At 72.7% G+C, this 18,176-nt stretch overlaps 2 protein-coding genes across 2 annotated transcripts; both read right to left on the bottom strand.

Annotated features, from left to right (window-relative positions):
* Positions 1–866: 866 nt before the first annotated feature.
* Positions 867–13,383, bottom strand: LTBP4 (latent transforming growth factor beta binding protein 4). The gene is given in 34 exon segments (XM_059718301.1): positions 867–1,292; positions 1,403–1,540; positions 1,612–1,983; positions 2,125–2,277; positions 2,372–2,521; positions 2,610–2,738; positions 2,818–2,886; positions 3,287–3,505; positions 3,616–3,759; positions 3,852–3,977; positions 4,114–4,245; positions 4,398–4,529; positions 4,618–4,740; positions 5,035–5,160; positions 5,237–5,362; positions 5,465–5,590; positions 5,721–5,840; positions 5,946–6,071; positions 6,140–6,265; positions 6,353–6,478; positions 6,601–6,732; positions 6,815–6,895; positions 6,993–7,151; positions 7,252–7,416; positions 7,592–7,714; positions 7,801–7,875; positions 7,952–8,054; positions 8,228–8,366; positions 8,368–8,452; positions 8,533–8,760; positions 10,728–10,810; positions 11,279–11,384; positions 11,461–11,531; positions 12,788–13,383. Coding segments are annotated over 34 exon segments (4,779 nt in total). The 5' UTR covers positions 13,087–13,383; the 3' UTR covers positions 867–1,125.
* Positions 13,384–13,640: 257 nt separating this feature from the next.
* Positions 13,641–18,165, bottom strand: SHKBP1 (SH3KBP1 binding protein 1). The gene is made up of 18 exons (XM_059718307.1): positions 18,064–18,165; positions 17,882–17,935; positions 17,664–17,709; positions 17,483–17,556; positions 17,343–17,401; positions 17,109–17,189; positions 16,846–17,016; positions 16,621–16,711; positions 16,355–16,545; positions 16,067–16,182; positions 15,908–15,995; positions 15,714–15,830; positions 15,312–15,482; positions 15,013–15,168; positions 14,827–14,923; positions 14,566–14,744; positions 14,363–14,486; positions 13,641–14,265 (listed from the first exon to the last, which is right to left on the bottom strand). Exons 1-18 carry the CDS (start codon positions 18,120–18,122, stop codon positions 13,914–13,916), a joined length of 2,226 nt encoding a protein of 741 aa, XP_059574290.1. The 5' UTR covers positions 18,123–18,165; the 3' UTR covers positions 13,641–13,913.
* Positions 18,166–18,176: the final 11 nt, after the last annotated feature.

The following is an 18,176-nucleotide window of genomic DNA, read 5'->3' as shown; positions in this document are numbered from 1 at the left end:
TGTGGGGACACGCCCCCAGCCACGTGGGCGGGGTTGCCAAGATGGAGCCTGAGCGGGGGATGAACAGTCACGTGGCAGGAAGTGCAGGGCGGCCGGGCAAGATGGTGCTGTGACGTAAGCCGAAGGCTTATGTTTGCCCTCTTCCAAGATGGCGGCTGGGCACGCTAGTTCAGGCTTCTGCCCCCGGGCGCAGGCCCGAGTCCCCGAGGCGGGTGAGGACCCACATGGGGCCGGGCAGCCCCCGGCTCTGCCACGCCGCTGTGCATGCTGGGAGCTGAGCCCTGGACAGGCCACAGTGCTCCCCGTGCCACGCCGCCGTGCATGCTGGGAGCTGGCATCACCTCGGCTGTGCCCCATGCACCGCGCCGCAATGCATGCTGGGATAGGGCACCTGAGCAAGCCAGTGTCCCACAGGCCACGCCGCAATGCATGCTGGGAGCTGACCTCTGGACAGGCCACAGTGCTCCCCATACCGCACCGCAGTGCATGCTGGGAGGTGGCATTGCCATGGGTCACGGTGCACAGCCTGCCATGCCGCAGTGCATGCTGGGAGGTGGTGTGTACACGAGGCCCAGCCCTAGCCCTGGGGCGCGGCGTGGCGTGGTGTGTCTGCTCCCACGGTGGAGGTCTCCCCTCCAGCCCTGCCTCAGTTCCCCCCCCAGTACCGGGGCACGGCCGTGGGGAGGAGGCGGGGGCGGGGGCGCAGGGAGCGCCACGAATGCACGTGGCTGCCCCGGGGGTCACGCGCCGCCCCCCACCCCCCGCTCCCAGCTGCAATGGGGGGCCGTGCACCGGGAGCGCACCGCTGCCAAGGCCAAGGGGGGCGGGTGGTTCAATGGGGGGGGAAGCACTGGGGGACACCGCAGCCTTTTTATAGAAAAATTTAATCCGGAGCAGTTGGTTTTACATGGGGGGAGGGGCGACTGCCAGGGGGCATTAACCCCTCGTTTCCCAGGAAGCACTTAGAGTTGGGGGGCGGTCCCAGCTCCCCCCCCCAGCAACAGAGGGCAGCAAGTGCCCCCCTTCTGCACAGCACGAGGCCCCACGACCCCCCCCGGCCCTCCAATAAATACACCCCCTGCCCCCGCCGCCCTGGCCGGATCGGGGCCAGGATGCGGGCGGGGCTCAGGCGCGGCCGGTGCCGGTGCCGGGGGCGGGGGCGGGCAGGCAGGGCTGGCCGGGGCCGGCCGGGACGTGGCCCCGGGGGCAGAGGCAGCGGTAGGAGCCGTCCGTGTTGAGGCAGCGGCCGAGCGGGCAGGGCGGGGGGGTGGCCTCCGAGCACTCGTCCACGTCTGGGGGGGAAGAAGGAGTCGAAGCTGAGGTCACCGGGGTGGGGGGACAGCAAGGGGCAGGGGGGACCCCGCGGGCACTGGGGCAGCGTTGGGGGGTCCGGGGGTCTCACCCAGGCAGGCCATGCGGGCAGCGTCCAGGCGGTAGCCGGGGTGGCAGTCGCAGGTGTAGCCCTCGGGCACCCGCACGCAGCGCCCGTTCTCGCAGCCGCTCAGCACCCCGCACTCCTCCTGCAGCGGCTCCAGCCCGTCTGCGGGGACAGCGGGGTCAGCACCGCCGGGACCCCCCCCCCGGACCCCTCCCACGGCCCCCGGCACTCACCGCTCTCGCTGGCGCGGCCCGGGCGCTCGCCGGCGTCGCGGGCCGGGTAGCGCCAGGGGGGTCCGCGGGGGCGCGGGAAGGGGGGCTCGGCCGGGCGGGCGTCCACGTAGGCCAGGTCCTCGAAGTCGGGGGCCTCGTAGGGTGGGGGGCCGTAGAGGGCATCGCGCGGCCCCCCGTAGCTGCCTAGTGGGTAGGGGTCGTAGTCGGGGCGCGGCGGCCCCCGGGCCGGGGACCCTGGGAAGAAGTCGGGGCCGTAGGGCAGCCCGTAGCCTGGCGCCAGCTCGGGGCTGTACTCGTAGGGCAGCCCCAGGCCGGGCCGTGCCGCACCGTAGCTGGGGGGCCGCAGCACGTTGCACAGCAGCTCGAAATCATCTATGGGGGGGGGAGATGTCAGCAGGGGGTGAGGGGACTTCCCTCAGGCTCCGCAGCCCTGGGTTCGAGTCCTGCCAAGGCCATGGGAGCGGGGTCTGGGGGTGCCCATATCTTGTGGGGCGGGGCAGGGGGGGGTCTCACCGGAGTCGCGGTCGGGGCAGAGGGCGCAATCCATGCCCCAGGCCTCGCCATAGACGCAGCAGCACTCGGTGTAGGTGACCTGCCGGTCCAGGCGCGGGCGGCCGCACACCAGGTCGGGGCCGACCTCCTGCCAGCACACGGCCTGGTTGGCATCTGGGGGGTGGAAAGCCACGGTCACGGTGAGCGGGGCGCGTGCCCGAGTGCACACGCATAACCCCGTACGTGCGTGCCGCCCGGCGGGGCTCACCCAGGGCCTGGCTGTCGTTGGCCACGCAGCGGCGCTGGGAGGCGTCCAGCACCAGCGGGGCCTGGCAGGAGCAGTAGTAGGAGCCCACGGTGTTCACGCAGCGTCCGCCCACGCACGCCTCGGCCTCCTCGTCCTGGCACTCGTCGTTATCTGGGTCCACGGCACAGGGGAGCGGGATCAGTAGGTCCGTGTCACCCATGCCAGCATGTAGGGTCGGGGTCGGGGTTGGGGGTCTCACCGACGCACTCCAGCTGCTCCCTCTCGTAGTAGTAGCCGCTGGGGCAGTAGCAGGCGTAGCCGGGCACCTTGTTCACGCACACGCCGCCCATGCACGCGTGCGGGCCAAACAGCACGCACTCGTCCACGTCTACACGGGGGACGTGTGTCAGCCGCCCGTCCTGAGCGTCCAGGACCTCTCCCCTCCACCCCCCCTTGGCTGCACCCACCTGCAAGGGCACCGTGGGGTCCGGAGGCCACGATGCCACCGATCCCGGGGCACAGGGCCTGGTACTGCGCTGGAGCAGGGTAGAGGGGGCGTCAGGGAATCTCCTCCCCAGCGCCCCCTTCTCTGCTGTCCCCGAGCCAGGGAAGAACCCAGGCGACCGGGTGCCCGACCGCCCACACGCCGACCCGACCCAGACTGCCCTTCCAGAGCCAGAGACAGACCCAGGCGTCCGGGCTCCCAGCTGCCTGCGCTCAGACGTGCTGGCTGCCCTCCCGGAGCTGGGGGGGAACCCAGGCGTCCAGGCTCGCAGCTCCCCCGCTCAGACCCAGACTGCCCTCCCAGAGCTGGGAAAACCCAGGCGTCTGGGCTCCCAGCCTCATGCTTAGCCCCGCCGCCTGCCTTCCCGGAGCCAGGGAAGGACCCAGGCGTCTGGGACAGACCAGAGGCCGAGCCCTCCAAGCACCCCGTACCTGAGCCGCGAGTGGGACAAGGCCGCGTGCTGCACTCGGGGCCCCAGCCGCCGCCCAGGGTGCAGCAGCACTCCTGCCGTGTGGTGTTCCAGGCCAGCAGCCCCCCACAGCCCTGGCGGTAGCACTCCCGCCGTGCCCCCTCCCCGGGCACCAGCACCGGCTCCAGCTCCGGCTCGGGCTCCACCCGCAGCTCGGGAGGCTCCGGGCGGCTGGGCAGAGCTGCAAGAGAAAGAGAGAGAGGCAGGGCAGGGACACAGCCCCCATGGAGCCCCATTCCAGGCCGGGCACAGCCCCCCACATCTGCTCCAGCACTGCCCCGCAAGCCCTACCGGCGCCAGGAGGGCGGGTGCAGCGCCCCGTCATGGGGTCGAACTCCTGGTCGCTGCTGGGGCAGAGGCACAGGAAGGAGCCCTCCACGTTCTCGCACAGCTCGGCCCCACACACGCCCTGCAGCGTCTCACACTCGTTCACGTCTGCAGGGTGGTGGGGGGGGTGGTGATCATGGTGAGCCACAGCCCTGCTCCCTCCCCACAGTTCTTCCCCTTGACCCCCCATGGTCCCATACCCTGGCAGTGGTGCCCATCACGGGCGGTCTCATAGCCCTGGTCACACACGCACTGGAAGGCGCCGGGCAGGTTGTGGCAGACAGCATGGACCCCGCACCGTGTCCCATTGGCACACTCGTCCACGTCTGCAATGAGCATAGTGCTCGTCAGCCAGGACCCGGCGTGTGTGGGGACCCTGACCCCAGTCTTGTGGCCGTTGATCTCCCCCCTACCCTGCCAGCCATGGTCCCAGCCCCTACCTGTGCCACAGCAGGCACTCACCGTGACACTGGCTGCCAGGGCCAGGCTCATAGCCGGGGTCACAGGGGGCCACGCAGCGGTAGGAGCCGGGCAGGTTCTGGCAACGCTGGGCGCCACAGAGGTGCGCCCCATAGGTCTCGCACTCGTCCACGTCTGTGGGAGACACGCTCAGGGCCCAGCCGTGGTGGGGGGGACATGGCTGGGAGCCCAGAGCTGGAGGGACGTGGTCGGGGGCAAGTGGCCAAGGAGGCGTGGCCGGGTACCACCATGCAGGGGCCCTGCCCCCCCGCGTCGTAGGCACTCACCGTGGCACTGGCCGTTGGAGCCGGCTTGGTAGCCAGGGTCGCAGTCAGCCACGCAGCGGTAGGAGCCGGGCAGGTTCTCGCAGCGCTGGGCACCGCACAGGGCATCCCTGTAGTCCTGGCACTCGTCCACGTCTGGGGGGCGTGGCGGTCAGCGGAGGGGGACGCACAGGCACGGGGCAGCCGTGGGACCCCGGCGTCCAGGCCGCCTCCCCACACTCACCCTGGCAGTCGGTCTTGTCGGGGCCGGTGCGGAAGCCGGCCGGACAGTAGCAGTCGAAGGAGCCCTCGGTGTTGACGCAGCGGCCACCCTCGCAGGCCCCCCCTCGCCGGCACTCGTCCACGTCTGCAGAGAGACAGTGTCAGCGGGGCCAGGCCCCCCCACACTGGTAACCTGGACCCCCAGACCCATCCCCCGAGGTCCTCCCCATACCCACGTGGCAGAGGGGCAAGACCCCCATCCCCCTCTGTCGCTGCAATGCAAAGACCCCGGACGCCTGGGTTCCCCGTCCCTACACAAAGGTGCCCAGCCCCAGGTGCCTCCCTATGCCTGCCCTCCCCGTTCCTACAATGGGGGGCTGTGACCCCGACACCTGGGTCACTCGTCCCTCTGCCCAGGGCCGTGCCCAGGGGCTCGTACCAAGGCAGGAGGCACCGTCGGGCGCGGCGGCGAAGCCCTGGGCGCACAGGCAGGTGTAGGAGCCGTCGGCGTTGAGGCACTCGCCGTGGGGGAAGCAGAAGTCACCTTCCAGGCACTCGTTCACGTCTGCAGGCAGCGAGGGCAGGTTAGCAGAGCCCGACGCAGCCTCAGCCCTCCCCATCCCCAAACCCCCCAAACTCACCCATGCAGGGGCCGCCGGGGGCCTGGGCCCGGTATCCGGGGCGGCACTCGCAGCGGAAGGATCCGGCTGTGTTGGTGCAGCGGCCGTGCAGACCGCAGGGGGTGCCCGTCGCGCACTCGTCCACATCTGCCACGGGAGGGGCAAAATCAAGGTCAGGGGGGACAGAGCCAGCATGGGGGGCTTTGTGGCCCTTGCCTCAGCTCCGACCCACACGGTGTGGCCCCTCACCCTGGCACTCAGCCTGCCGGGCGCCGGCGTGGTAGCCCTCGGGGCAGAGGCAGCGGTAGGCGCCGGGCAGGTTCTCGCAGCTCCCGGCGCCGCAGGGCGGGCGGGCGTCGCGGCACTCGTCCACGTCTGCCAACGAGCAGGGGGAGGCCCTGGTCCCGCGTGCCCGGGAACAGGGCCCCGGAGGGGGTGCACCCCCTGCGCTGTGCGCTTCCCCGGGGCAGTGCCAGCTCCCGGCTCCCCCCGGCCCCCCTCTCACCAGTGCAGCCGGTGGCACCGGGGCCGGGCTGGAAGCCGGAGGGGCAGGTGCAGCGGTAGCCGCCGGGCAGGTTCTGGCAGCGCCCCGGCTCGCAGGGGCCATCCGCGCACTCGTCCACGTCTGCAAGGCGCAGGGACCCCGTTACTGTCACAAATACAGGCAGGGCTGGGGGTACCCCCTCCCCGGACTCCTCCTGCCCTGGGGAGGACTGGGGGGGTCTCTCACCCAGGCACTCGGTGGCGCCAGGGCCGGGCTGGTAGCCGGCGGGGCAGGCGCAGCGGTAGCTGCCGGCCGCGTTCTCGCAGCGCCCGGGGGCGCAGGGCCGGGGGCTCCGGGCGCACTCGTCGATGTCTGCGGGCACCGGGGGGGTGAGCTCCTGGCCCGGCTCCTCCCGACCCCCCGGCCCTGCCAGGCACTACCTGAGCAGCTGGTGCCAGCGGCGTTGGCGCGGTAGCCGGCGGGGCAGGCGCAGCGGTAGGAGCCGGGCGTGTTCTCGCAGCGCCCGTGGGTGCAAGGCCGGGGGCTCTGGGCGCACTCGTCCACATCTGCGGGCACCAGGGAGGCGGTGAGCAAGCGCCTGGCCTGACCCCCCACAAGCTCCCGGGGTCCCCCCCACCCCCGTGCCGTCTCACCGAGGCAGCGGGTGCCGGCGGGGTCAGCGCGGTAGCCGGGGTCGCAGGCGCAGCGGAAGCCGCCCACCGTGTTCTCGCAGCGGCCGTGGGCGCAGGGCCGGGGGCTGCGCCGGCACTCGTCCACGTCTGCCGGGCCGGGCGCGCCGCGGGCACGCGGGTGAGACCCGGCCCCGACATCCCCCCCGCTCCAAGGACCCCACAAGCAGTGGGGTCCCCCCGGCATTGCCCGCCCCCAGCGCCCCGCTCACCGATGCAGTGGGTGCCCTGGGTGCTGAGCCAGTAGCCGGGGTGGCACAGGCAGGTGTAGCCGCCCTGCCGGGGCACGCAGCGCCCGGGGCCGCAGATCTGCGGGTTGCGCTCGCACACGGAGCCGCCGGGCGCTGGAGACACAGCCGGGCTAGGGGAGGGCTGCTCTCTCCAGACCCCAAAACCGTCCGCCCACTGCCCCGTGCCACATCCTACCTGGGGCCGGCGGTGCAGTGGGCACCGCGGGGGTCTGAGGCTCCGGCTCCGGCCTGGCCGTGGGTGGAGGGGTCCTGCCGGCTGCAAAGACACGTGGGAAGGGGTGAGGGCTGGGGGGGCAGCTGAGGGGGTATCCACATCACACACCCCCCCCCCACCAGGAGATGGGGGCACTCACGGACAGGCCTGGGGGTGGTGGGACTGGGCAGGCGGGGGTGCGGCGGGCGGCCGACGGGCACGCGGGGCAGGTCGTGGCCCAGGTAGCGGGTGTCATAGCGCAGGTCAGAGGCCGAGTAATGGTAGCCGGGTCCAGCCGGGCAGATCTCCTTGAAGCCCTCTGCAATGGAGAACGGGGCAGGCGCGAGCGTGGAGCCCAGGCGTCCTGGCCCACGAGGCCCGGAGGGAGCCCAGAAGTCCGGCCTCCCCGCCCCGCTCACCGGAGCCGGCGGGGGGGCAGCGCTCGCAGCGGCGCCCCCAGGCCTTGCCGACGCGGCTGCAGCAGCAGATCTGCTTGGTGATGTTGCGCAGCGTGGGCAGGGCGCAGGCGCCGTCCCGCAGCACGCGGAAGCACGGGCCCTTGGCCTCCGAGATCACCTGGTGGGCTGACACCGAGGCCGGCGTGGACGGGCGCCGCGGGGCGCGGGGCCCACCTCCACCCAGGATTGGGCCCGGATCGGGGCCACCCCAGGGTGCTGGGGGCGGAGGCGCCCAAACCCTCGCAGCCCCGTTCTGGCCCCGCTCCGGCACCCCCACCCGGTACCCCCCGCCCGGGCTCACAGATGCAGCTGCTGCGCGCCGAGTCGAGCAGGAAGCCGGTGTGGCAGAGGCAGGCGAAGCTGCCGCGCGTGTTGGTGCAAACGCCGTTCTGGCAGAACTCGCCCTCTGCACACTCGTCCACGTCTGGGGACAGCGTCGGGGGTCACGCACCCTTTTTGGGGGTGCTCGTGGTTGTTGCGACCCGAGACCCGCCCCCGGCCCCGACTCACCCACGCAGGACCCGTTCAGGCGCCGGAAGCCTGGGGGGCACGGAGCCGCCTGCGGGCCCAGAGCCGGCGCCGGAGCTGCAAGCAGAGCGAGCAGGTCAGCACCGGGCACAATGCCTCCCAGCGGCCCCATGCCCGGCCCGGCCCCACGTACCCAGCTCGGTGGCGCAGGGCTGGCACTCGTGGACACCCCAGGCCACGCCGGTGCCGCGGCAGCAGATCTCTCGGGTGCGCAGGCCGGGCACGGGCGAGCTGCACTGCAGAGGTAAGGGGTGGGGGTCAGCGGCAAGACCACCCCCCCCGGACCATGCATGCATGTGCCACGAAACACGTATGCGCTCCAGGACAGCGCGCCCAGTTGTGGGGCAGCCAGGTGTGGGTGCCCCCACACGTGTGCAATGACAGTGACAGGCCCTTGCCCCACTGGTACCTCTCCGTCGTGGAGGCGCCGGAAGCAGTAGCCGAAGCCGGCGTCCTCGCCATAGCCGGGGCCGCGGGCGCGGGGGCTGCTCTGAGCCAGGACGCGGTAGGGCGCGGGGGGGGCGGGCGCTGCCCCGGGGTGCCGGCAATGGCTCCAGGACCCGCGCCACCTCATGGATGGTGACCAAGGCCTCGGGCGGGTGCTCCACGTGCACGTTCACCAGTGACGCCGCGCCTGGGGGGGCAAGGCTGCAGATCCGTGACCCCCCCAGCCCCAGCCGCCCCCCCCCCCAATGTCCCTGCGCCCCCCCTTACCGTCACGCTCCTCCACGTGGTTACGCAGGGGCAGGGTGTAGACCGACTTGGTGAGGGGCTGCGGGCCCTGCTCCATGTGGCCCGGCGGAGGGGGGGGGCCCGGGGGGGCCTCGTGCTTGGTGCGGTTGGCCGGCAGCTGGCAGAACTTGCCGGTGAAGCCGGGGGGGCAGAGGCAGGCGTCGGGTTTGGTGCAGACCCCCCCATTGCGGCAGATCAGCGGGCACAAGACTGTGGGGCACAGCGGGGCTGGCTCAGGGTGGGGATTTGGGTCCCCCCCCCCCCAGAGAGAGCCCCCCCCAGCTCAGCCCCTGCGGGTCAGGAGTGAGGGGCACCAGCAGGCCCATTCCCCCCACCCCCCCCAAGCTCCCACTCTGCAGACACCAGCTGTGGGGAGGGGGAGGGGGGCTGGAGCCAGATGTTCCTCCAGCAGCTCCGGCGTTAACCCGTGGCGTGCCAGCAGGCCATGCCCGAGCCCACCGCCCCTGTAGCCAACAGCCGCCCGGACACCTGGGTCCCACGGGGCAGAGACGGGGATGCCGGAGCCACTACCCCCAACCCTGTGCCGAGGCTGAGGCCGGGGCAGCTCGTGTCACCTCAGGCAACCCTGTGCTCGGGGAGACCCTGCAGGGACCCGGTGCCACAGCTGGGAGCAGCTGGAAACGCAGGGAGGGGGGCGAGGGGTGCTCGGACAAGGCCCAGGGACCAGCTCCAGGCCAGGCCCCAGCACAGCTCCCAGGGACACGTGGGAGGGGAGGCGTCGTGCCCTCGCACCCACGCCCTGTGGCCGGTGCCGGGCACACGGAGCCCCACGCAGCTCAGGCACGGAGCCTTGGCGGGGTCCCTGGGGCGCCCGAGGGAGAACCCCGGCATCCGGGCACCCAGCTGACGACTCCCTTCTCCGAGTGCCGCCGGGGGGAGAACCCACGAGGACCCCCTTCCCCTCCCCGAGCCGGGGAGGGAACCCAGGCGCCCGGGCTCCCAGCCACCCCCGCCCCCCGAGCCGGAGACAGAACCCAGGCGTCCGGCCGGCGCAGGTGGCTCGGCTCCAGCCCGTGTTTGGGGCCCGTGTTTATCTTCCCAATTCCCAGTCCGTGCCCCCGGAGGAGGCAGCCTGGGCGGGTCCTGGCCGGAGCGGGAGCCGGGGAGGGGCACGGCCCCGAGCTGGGGGATGAGCTCATGCTGCAGCGTGGGTGGGAGCCGCGGCCGCCGCGCCCGAGCCCCCCGCGGAGCCCGCGCCGGGGCAAACCCCGGGACCCACCCCAAGGGCATCGAGCCCCCCGCCCCGGTGCCCGGAGCGGCAGGTGCACAGTGCCCGGCGGGCGAAGCGCGGGGCGCGGCCGCGCGCCCGACGCCCGCGGGTACTCACAGACACGGAAGCCCTGGCGGGCGGCGCCGGGGTCGCCGCTGTAGAGCGCGGTGGCATTGCCGCGGGCGCAGTGCGTGGTGCAGCGGTGCCCGGCGCAGCGCAGCTGGCACACGGCGGGTGTGAAGAGCACGCGCAGCCGGGCGCCGCCCTGCCCCGCCGCCAGCCGTGCCACCAGCGCCAGCAGCGCCAGGGCGGCGGCGGGCACCAGGCGGGCAGCGCCGGGACCGGCCATGCCGCAGCCGGAGCCGGAGCGACGTGCGCGGAGCCCGTCGGCCGCGAGTGCCCGAGCCCGAGCCGAGCCCAGCGCGGCCGAGGACTGGGCCCGGCGCCAGGGACAGACGCCTGCGCCCGCCCGCTGCCGCGTTAACTCTTCGGCGTCCCGGGCGCCCCCTGCACCCGCCCCCGCCCCCCGGCCAGGCCCCCCCTACCCCGCAGCCCAGCCCTGGCGCCCCCCCCAGCCCCCAGGATGGACTGCCTGGAGCCCGGAGTCTCCCCCAGGGGTCAGAGCAGGGGGGCTGGGAGCCCGGACGCCTGGGTGCTTTGGGGAGTTGGGGTCTGGGGGGGGTGAGAGCATGGGGGGGCTCCCCCAGCGCTGGGAGGGGAGCAGGGTCGAGTGGTTAGAGCTGTTCGGGGGGGGGGGGGGGAAGGCACCACCCTGGAACAGCCCCCCCCACCCGCCCGTCCTGGGGCCAGCTGGGGGGGTGCACCCCCTCCTCGATGAGGTCATGGCTGGTTACCGTGGGAAGAGCGGTGACCTCAGAGGAGGTGGCAGCTGTCACTGGGGAAGGGGGGGGCTGCCCCACACATCCCCAGCCCCTCCCCCACTTACCGGGGTGCGGGGGCTGGTCCTCACGGGTGCGGGGGGGCGCTGGGGGTACCCGGCGCTGCAGCACAGCCTGGAGCTCTGATGGCCTGGGAGAGTGGGGGGGTCAGCAGGGCATGGCCCGGAGACCCCCCCCCATAGCGGACCCAGGTGTCTGGAGACCCCCAACCCATTTCCTACTGGCGGTGAACCCCAGAGTCCTGGTCTAGAGAAGGGGGGCTGCGAACCAGGGGGGAGGGGCAGGCTGGAAGCGGGGGCTGCCCCCCCCCCAGGCTGCCGGCGACATGAGCTCAGGGCTCCGGCGCCGCCAGCCGGAAGGGCCGGGCCTGGCCTGGGAACATGCTGAGGGGGGCAGATGGCCCCCCCCAGCCAGATACCCCCCCCCAGGGCCCGCGCTCCCCCCTGCCCACCAGGGCCCCCCCCCCCCGGGCCTGATCCACAGCAGGGGATCCTAGCTGAGAGACGTGGGTCTATGGATCTGGACCCCCCCCCAGGCTGAGAAGGGGGTGTTTAACCCTTGCTCGCCTGACCCCCCAAGCCCACCCAGCCCCACTCACGTGAGCGGTTGCCAGCGCAGGGAGGCGACGGGCCGGGGCGGGGGGCGCTCGCAGCGGCGGGGGGGGCGGCACGGACCCCCGGGACGGCAGCGGGGCGCGCAGGCGGCTGCGGGAGACCGAGGTCAGCTGGGCTGCGACCCCCAAGACCCCAGGCCCCTGCCCTGTCCCTGCCGCCCTGGTACCTCGGGTGCAGCGGTGGGTCCCGGGCGCCAGGCTCCAGCCGGGGCAGCAGCTGCGACCGCACACGTGGGGGCTGCGGGGGCAAGGGAGTGAGGGCTCCAGGGCCCCCATAGCAGCCCCCCCCCAGAGTGGGAAACCCAGCAGTCTGCCCCCCCCAGCCCTGCTGGTGCCCCTCACTCCCCACCCGTAGCCCCTGCCCCCCCAGGCCCCAACCCGCAGCCTCTGCCCCTCAGCTCAGGTCTTTGTGCACGAGACAAAGCACCGGGAACTCGGCTTCGCGCAGCAGCGGCTCCAGGACAGCAGGAGCCAGAGCCCCCCGGGGCCCCCAGAGCAGGGGCACAGTGGGGGGCAGAGGTGGAAGCCAGGCCAGGGCTCGCGATGCTGATGAAGGAGAGCAGGGAAGCTGCTGGGATGCTGCCCCCCCATGGGAAAGACCCCAGTAATCCCCACCCCCCACAAGATCTCCTGCAGCAAGAGCCAAGCAGCCTCCGGCTAGTGCCCCTCACCCCCACCCCGCAGCCCCCCTGCGCCCCCAGCCCTGCCACTGCCCCTTGCCCCTGCCCAGCAGCCCCCTGCACCCCCAGCCCTGCCACTGCCCCTCGCCCCCGCCTAGCAGCCCCGTGCCCTGCCACTGGCCCTCGCCCCTGCCCCACATCCCCCTGCCGTCCTAGTGCCCCTCACCCCTGCCCTGAAGCCCCCTGCCCCCCCAGCCCTGCCACTGCCCCTCGCCCCTCCACCACAGCCCCCTGCACCCCCAGCCCTGCCAGTGCCCCTTGCCCCAGCCCAGCAGCCCCCTGCACCCCCAGCCCTGCCACTGCTCCTCACTCGCCCCCCCCGCAGCCCCCTGCACCCCCAGCCCTGCCAATGCCCCTCACCCCCCCCCGCAGCCCCCTGGACCCTCAGCCCTGCCAGTGCCCCTCACCCCCCACCCCCGCAGCCCCCTGCTGTCCTGGTGCCCCTCGCCCCAGCCCCACAGCCCCCTGCCACGGCTGCGAAACTGCTTAGTAACTCGAGTGGGCGGCGGAGGCAGGTCAGGAGCGTGGCGTGGCGCGGCGCTGCGCGGGGGGACGGGCTAGGGGGGCTGCAGGGTGCTGGGAGCGGCAGGGTCGGGAGTGGGGGGCGCAGGTCTGGGGGGGGGGGCGCCGGGCAGCAGTGGGACGGGACGGGACGGGACGGGAGCGGGGTGCCAGGGGGGGTTGGAGGAAGTCCTTCCCCTTGTAGGCGGAGCCGGGACCCCAGACCCACTCGGGGGGTAGGGGGGCTTTCCCGCACGTGCCCCCCGCCGCGCGGGGAAACTGAGGCAGCAGAAGGCGGGGAGGGGGCACTCACCTGCCGGGGGCGGGGGTCGGGGCGGGGGTCGCGGGCCCGAGCAGCGGCAGCGGCAGCAGCAGCAGGAGGCGGAGAGCAGGCGGGGGGGGCCACATGGCGCCGGGGCCGGATCGGGGCCGCGCTGCTCCGCCGCCGTGCCACGGGGAGGGCGCAGGTGCGGGGGCGTCCGGGGACCCCCCCCAGCCCCGCCCCCCGCGCGGGCCCCGCCCCCTGCACTCCCGGCCCTGCTCAGGGCGGGCAAGTCCTGGGGACCCCCCGGCACCCCCCCCACCCGACACACGTGGCAGTGGGGGGTGCATGGTCCCACCTGGCGGGGCCCAATCCGGTATGATGGGGGGGGGCTACTCCTGACCTGCAGCCCCCTAGACGCCCCCCAATCCTGACTCTGGCTGGGCAGTAGGGAGCCCGGGAACCCCCCCAGCTAGGGATGCACCCGGTCACTAAGCAACTGCCTCTCAGGGCAACAGCAGGACGGGGACCAGGTGTGGGAGCCAGTGGGGGACCCAGGACACCTGGGGGTCCCCCAGCTCAGCGCTTGGGTTCCCTGCCCCCTCGCCCCTGTGCGCCCACTGCTCCAGCCGGGGAAACTGAGGCATGGAGAAGGGAGAAGCCCTGCCCCCCCATTAGTCCAGTCCCCGCCACAGGCAAGTCCCTCCCTGCTCTAACCACTGCCCCCACCCTGGCCCAAAAGGCCCCTGGCCCCGTGCACACCCATGTGCGCAGCCGGAGCCTGGTGAGAGCTGCCACAGGGCAGGGACACGCTCGCACCCGTGTTGCACACGCCACGTGCTGTGCACAAGGTCTAGGGCACCCCCCACCCATTCTCCCCCAAATCAGGCACACGGAGCCAGACTCGGGGATAGGGTGTATTTTCAAAGGGGGCAGAGGCAGAGCCTGGGGGTCCAGGCCCTGCCCCCAAAAGTGACCTTTTGTGACCTTTGTGCCCCCCCCCAGAATCCAGCCCAGCTGGGGGGAGGGGGCCCCCAGGGCCCTCCCAGAGCCAGGCAGACAGAGGGGGTTGGGGGATGCCCCCCCATAAGACAGCATGGGTGCAGCAGAGTCCTCAGTGTCCCGGGGGGGGGCCCACAAGCACTTCAGAGCGGGGGTTCCTCCCCCGCCAGCAGGCTCAGAACGAGGTCTCGTTGAGGCGTGCAGGGCTGGGGGGTGCAGGGCCGGGAGATCGGTGGGGGGGCTGGCGCGGGGCCCAGGCCCTGGCACTGGGGCGGGCCCCGTCGGGCTCGGTGCCGCGGGCCAGAGCCTGGCACCTCTCCACGAAGCTGCCGCCCGCCCGCGGCTCCAGCCCTGCTCGTGGCTCCCCGTCCGTGGTGGGCAGGGGGCTGTGGCTGCCCCAGCGCACGGGCGCCTCGCGGAGCCGGGGGGCCGGCAGGCTGGCACGGGCAGGGGCCAGCGGGGCCCCGGGGCCAGGTGCCCCCTTGGCAGGTTTGTCACGGGCTCCGTCGCTGCCCTGGGACTGGAGGCTGAAGAGCGAGAGGGGCGGGCGTCAGGGGACAGGGTAGTTGTTGCAGCCTTGAGGGGGCTGCAGGCCAGGAGTGAGGGTCCCGGGGGGGGGCATACCTGACGCTGGAGGCGCGGGAGGGCGTGAGGGATCCGGCCGGGCTGAGCTCAGGGGTGCGGGTCAGCGCCAGGTCACACTGCTCCAGCTGCTCCAGCAGCTCCTGCTCTGTCAGGCCCCCGGAGTCTTGGGGGGTAGAGGGGTTAGTCGGGGAGGGTGGGGGCCCCGGCCGTGGGGGGGGCCAGGGGATGTGGCGGGGCCTCACCTGGGGGCCGGCCCAGCGTCTCCACGGCCGTGGTGAGGTCCCACGTCTGGACGGCGCCGTTGCTGTGGCCGGTGAAGAGGTAGCGTCGCGGACGGGAGCCCAGGCGGCTCGAGCCCTCGCACTCGTGCACCGTGAAAGCTGTGATGGCGGCGCCATCCACCGAGCGCACCTCGCAGATCCTGCGGCACCAGAGCGGGGTGGGCGTGGGTTCGATGCCAAGATCAAGATGGGCCCCACTCCCCACCCAAGGGCCCCGCTCACCTCTTGCCAGTGGACGAGAGGCGCACGAGCACGGTGGTGGCGTCGGGCACAACCTTCTGGATGAAAACCTGCTGGTCGTCCCGCTCCCCAAAGGGGCCTGTGGGCCACGCGACTGGTCAGCCCAGCCCAGCCCAGCCCAGCCCCCCAGGCCCTGGCCCCCCGCCCTGCCCCGCCCCACCAGCTCACCGATGTCGGTGCCAGCGCTGCAGCCTGCGTGCCCATCCACGGCCTCCAGCGCCAGGATCTTGAAGGAGGCCAAGGGCGTGGAGCCCGGCTGCGTGGAGATCATGCCCCGGAACCGTGTCACAGTCCACGTGCGCACGTGGTTGTTGTCACCACAGACTGCAACGTGGGGGGAGGGGGGGTGTCACGGGGTGAGAAGGGCCGCAGCCCCCCAGTGCCCTTCACTCCCGACCCCCAGCCCTGCCGGTGCCCCTCACTCCCGCCCCATAGACCGCCTGTCCCGTGCCCCCCGCAGCCCTTACTGGAGATGAGGTGCTTCTCAGACAGCATGATCTTGGTGACGGGGCTGCGGTGCACGGTGAAGGTCTGGAAGAGCTGGGGTGCAGAGCCCACGGTCTCCGGGTGCTGCACGATGACCCGTACTGTCCCCGAGCTGGTCCCGTAGGCAATCTCGATCCAGTTGCCGCTGTCGCCTGCAGGGCCCCGGGGCGGCGGGTCAAGCCATGGCCTCTGCCCGGCACCCGAACCCCCTTCCCACCCCTTGGTGCCTATTCCCAGGACCTGCTGCGTTATACAGCAAGGAAGCAGGGGTGAAAACCAGGACTCCTGGGTTCTCCTAGTTGCAGGAGAACGACTATTTCTCCAGTGGGGATGAATCTCAGTGACTGTGAGGAGGGCTCTGAGCAGTTCGGGGGGAATCTTACTTGTCTTGGGGGTGAGGTAGACGCTGAGCGCAGTGACGGCATCCTCGGCGGGGTCGCGGTACAGCTCCGTCACCAGCAAGTCGTTGTCTTTCATCCGCAGCGGGAACTTCTGCACGTCTGTGGGGGCAGTGGGGTCAGAAGGGGGGGGGCCAGGCCAGGCCACGGAGGGGCCGCAGGGTCCCTTCTGCACTCACCCACGGAGTAGATGGAGCCGTTGTTGCAGCCCAGCAACAGGAAGGTGCCAGCAGCGTCATAGCTGTTGATAGGGGCGACGTCCTGGATCTGGGGGGAGGAAGGGGGTGTTTAGGGGGGCACGGAGAGCCCCCTAACCCCCCCCCAGCCCCCCCTCTTACCTGCCAGTGCTTGGTGACTGCGTTCCAGACGCCGATCTTGCCCGCGTGGCTGGCAGCGACGAGCTGGTTGCCCACGAAGAAGAGAGCCTCCACGGGCACCCCCAGGTGGAACACACCTGCCGGGGCAGGGGGGTGTGAGCAGCAAGCGGGGGTGGCACTGCGTCCCCCCATGCAACAAGCCCTACGGGTCAGAAGTGAGGGGCCCTGGCAGGGCTGGGGGGGCGGGGGGCCGCAAGTTGGGAGTGAGCAGCACCCACGGGTCCCCTGCCCCAGCGCCCCCCGCCTCACCGATCTCGCCGCCGCTGCCGTCAGCCTGCAGGGCCCAGAGCAGGATCTCGCTGCAGGATGCGGCCGCCACCATCTTGTCGCGGGCGCCGAGGGCGCCGCCCAGCACCCGGGCGTTCAGCGCCACGCGCTCGATGACCCAGTCCAGCCGCGGGCTGCAGAACACCTGCTGCCACCCCGACGGCTCCTGCATCCTGCGGCGAGAGCGGGGCGCTGAGGTCCGGCCAGGGGCTGAGGATGTGGCGGGGGCGGGCTGGGGCAGCACTTACCTGTAGCACACGAGGAACTGGGCGTAGGCCACGGCGATCCAGTTGTGGTGCCCGCACACGATGCGCACCATGCCCGGGTCAGCGCCCAGCCCTGGGGGCACCACGGAGACAGGAGGAACTCAGGCCCCCCCGCAACCCCCGACCCCGAGAGCTGGCAGAGGACCCCAGCGTCCAGTCCCGAGCCCCCGGAGACCCCCTCTCCCCCCCCCCCCCGCCACCACGTACCTGCCCCCGGGTTGATGCTGCGCTCGTCCAGCAGGCGCCCCAGCAGCCCGGCCTGCCCGCGGTTGGGCGGCATGGTGTGGCTGCGGCGCACGGTCACCCCGGGGCCGCCCGCCCGCGCCGACGCCTGCGGCCCCGCCAGGCTGTGCCGGTTCTGCCGCCGGCCCGGGGAGGCTGCGGGCGGAGGGGCTGCGGTGACGGCGCTGCCCGACAGGAGGGCACGCGGCCCGAGTGCCCCCCCCCGACCCCGCCCGGTGTGCACCTACCTGGGGGGGGCAGGTAGCCGTTGAAGAGGACGGTGCCGCAGGACGAGCGCTCCAGGTCCTCCAGCAGCTGCAGGCGCCGCACTGGGCGGGGGAGCAGGGATGGGGGGTGGGGGGCTGAGCCCCAGATACATCCCCTCCCCCCCCCAGCCCAGAGCAGGGTCAGCTTGACCCCTGCCCCCCTCCCCGCAGCGATGCCCCCGGTGCCAGCCCCCCCGCGCGGTGTCGGGGCCGTACCCAGCGGCGCGATCCCGTAGAACTCGGCCTCGTGCAGCAGCAGCGAGATGTCGACGCCCCTGGGGGGGAGGGGGGGTAAGAGGGTGTCAATGTTGGGGGGGACCCAACAGAGACCCCCGCCCCCCCCGCCTGTAGCCTACCTGGGGTCCAGCTCCTTGGTGCGCAGGAAGTTGAGGATGGGGGCGAAGATGCCGGGGTCCCGGTCGATGAAGATCTGTGGGGGGGGGCAGGGGGGGTGAGCAGGGCGGGGGTGGGGGGGGGGCACGCTGCAGCCCCCAGCCCCATGTGCCACCCCCACCCCACCCCATCCCCCGCACTCACTGCGCCCGTCTCATCCTTCAGGCTGGAGATGCGGCCGCTCAGGAGGCTGCAAGGGGGGGCAGAGGGGGGGCAGCCGGACATCAGGGACACCCCCAGACCCGGCTGTGCCCCCCCCAAAACTGCAAGCCCAAGGCGAGCCTTAATTAGCGACGGGGGGGGGTGGGGGTGGCAGCCGTCATTCGGCTCCAGGGTGAACGGGGTGGGGGAGGGGGGGTCACCTGGAGAAGAAGGAGTCCGGGGCCCAGGTGAGGGTCTGCCGGGACGTGCTGAACCTGCGGGGTCAGAGGTCAGAGGGGAAAGGGCAGGTGAGGGGCAAGGGACTCTCTTCCAGGAGGGTGACGTAAGAGGAGTGACGTAAGAGGGGGCGCCGTGACGTGGGCGTGGTCACGTGGGCACTCGCCTCTTGCCCCCCACGTTGAGGTGGATCACGACGCTGCCTCCCGCCGCCGCCGCCGCCATTTCCGGCCGGAGCGGCACTTCCGGCTCCGCCGCACTCGCCCATTGGCCCCGCTG

The sequence above is a fragment of the Alligator mississippiensis genome, chromosome 15 (assembly GCF_030867095.1).
Source record: "Alligator mississippiensis isolate rAllMis1 chromosome 15, rAllMis1, whole genome shotgun sequence".
In the NCBI taxonomy this organism is placed as follows: Eukaryota; Metazoa; Chordata; order Crocodylia; family Alligatoridae; genus Alligator; species Alligator mississippiensis.
Note: the sequence above shows the minus strand (reverse complement) of the source record. Positions and strands in the feature narration are given on the sequence as shown.

Excerpts from the sequence above, each read along its gene's own strand:
- SHKBP1 (XM_059718307.1), bottom strand. The coding sequence starts at position 18,122 with ATGGCGGCGGCGGCGGCGGGAGGCAGCGTCGTGATCCACCTCAACGTG. Across the intron at positions 17,402-17,482 it reads ACCAAGGAGCTGGACCCCAG|GGGCGTCGACATCTCGCTGC; the intron begins GTAGGCTACAGG and ends CCTCCCCCCCAG. Across the intron at positions 14,266-14,362 it reads TCCCGCGCCTCCAGCGTCAG|CCTCCAGTCCCAGGGCAGCG; the intron begins GTATGCCCCCCC and ends CTCGCTCTTCAG.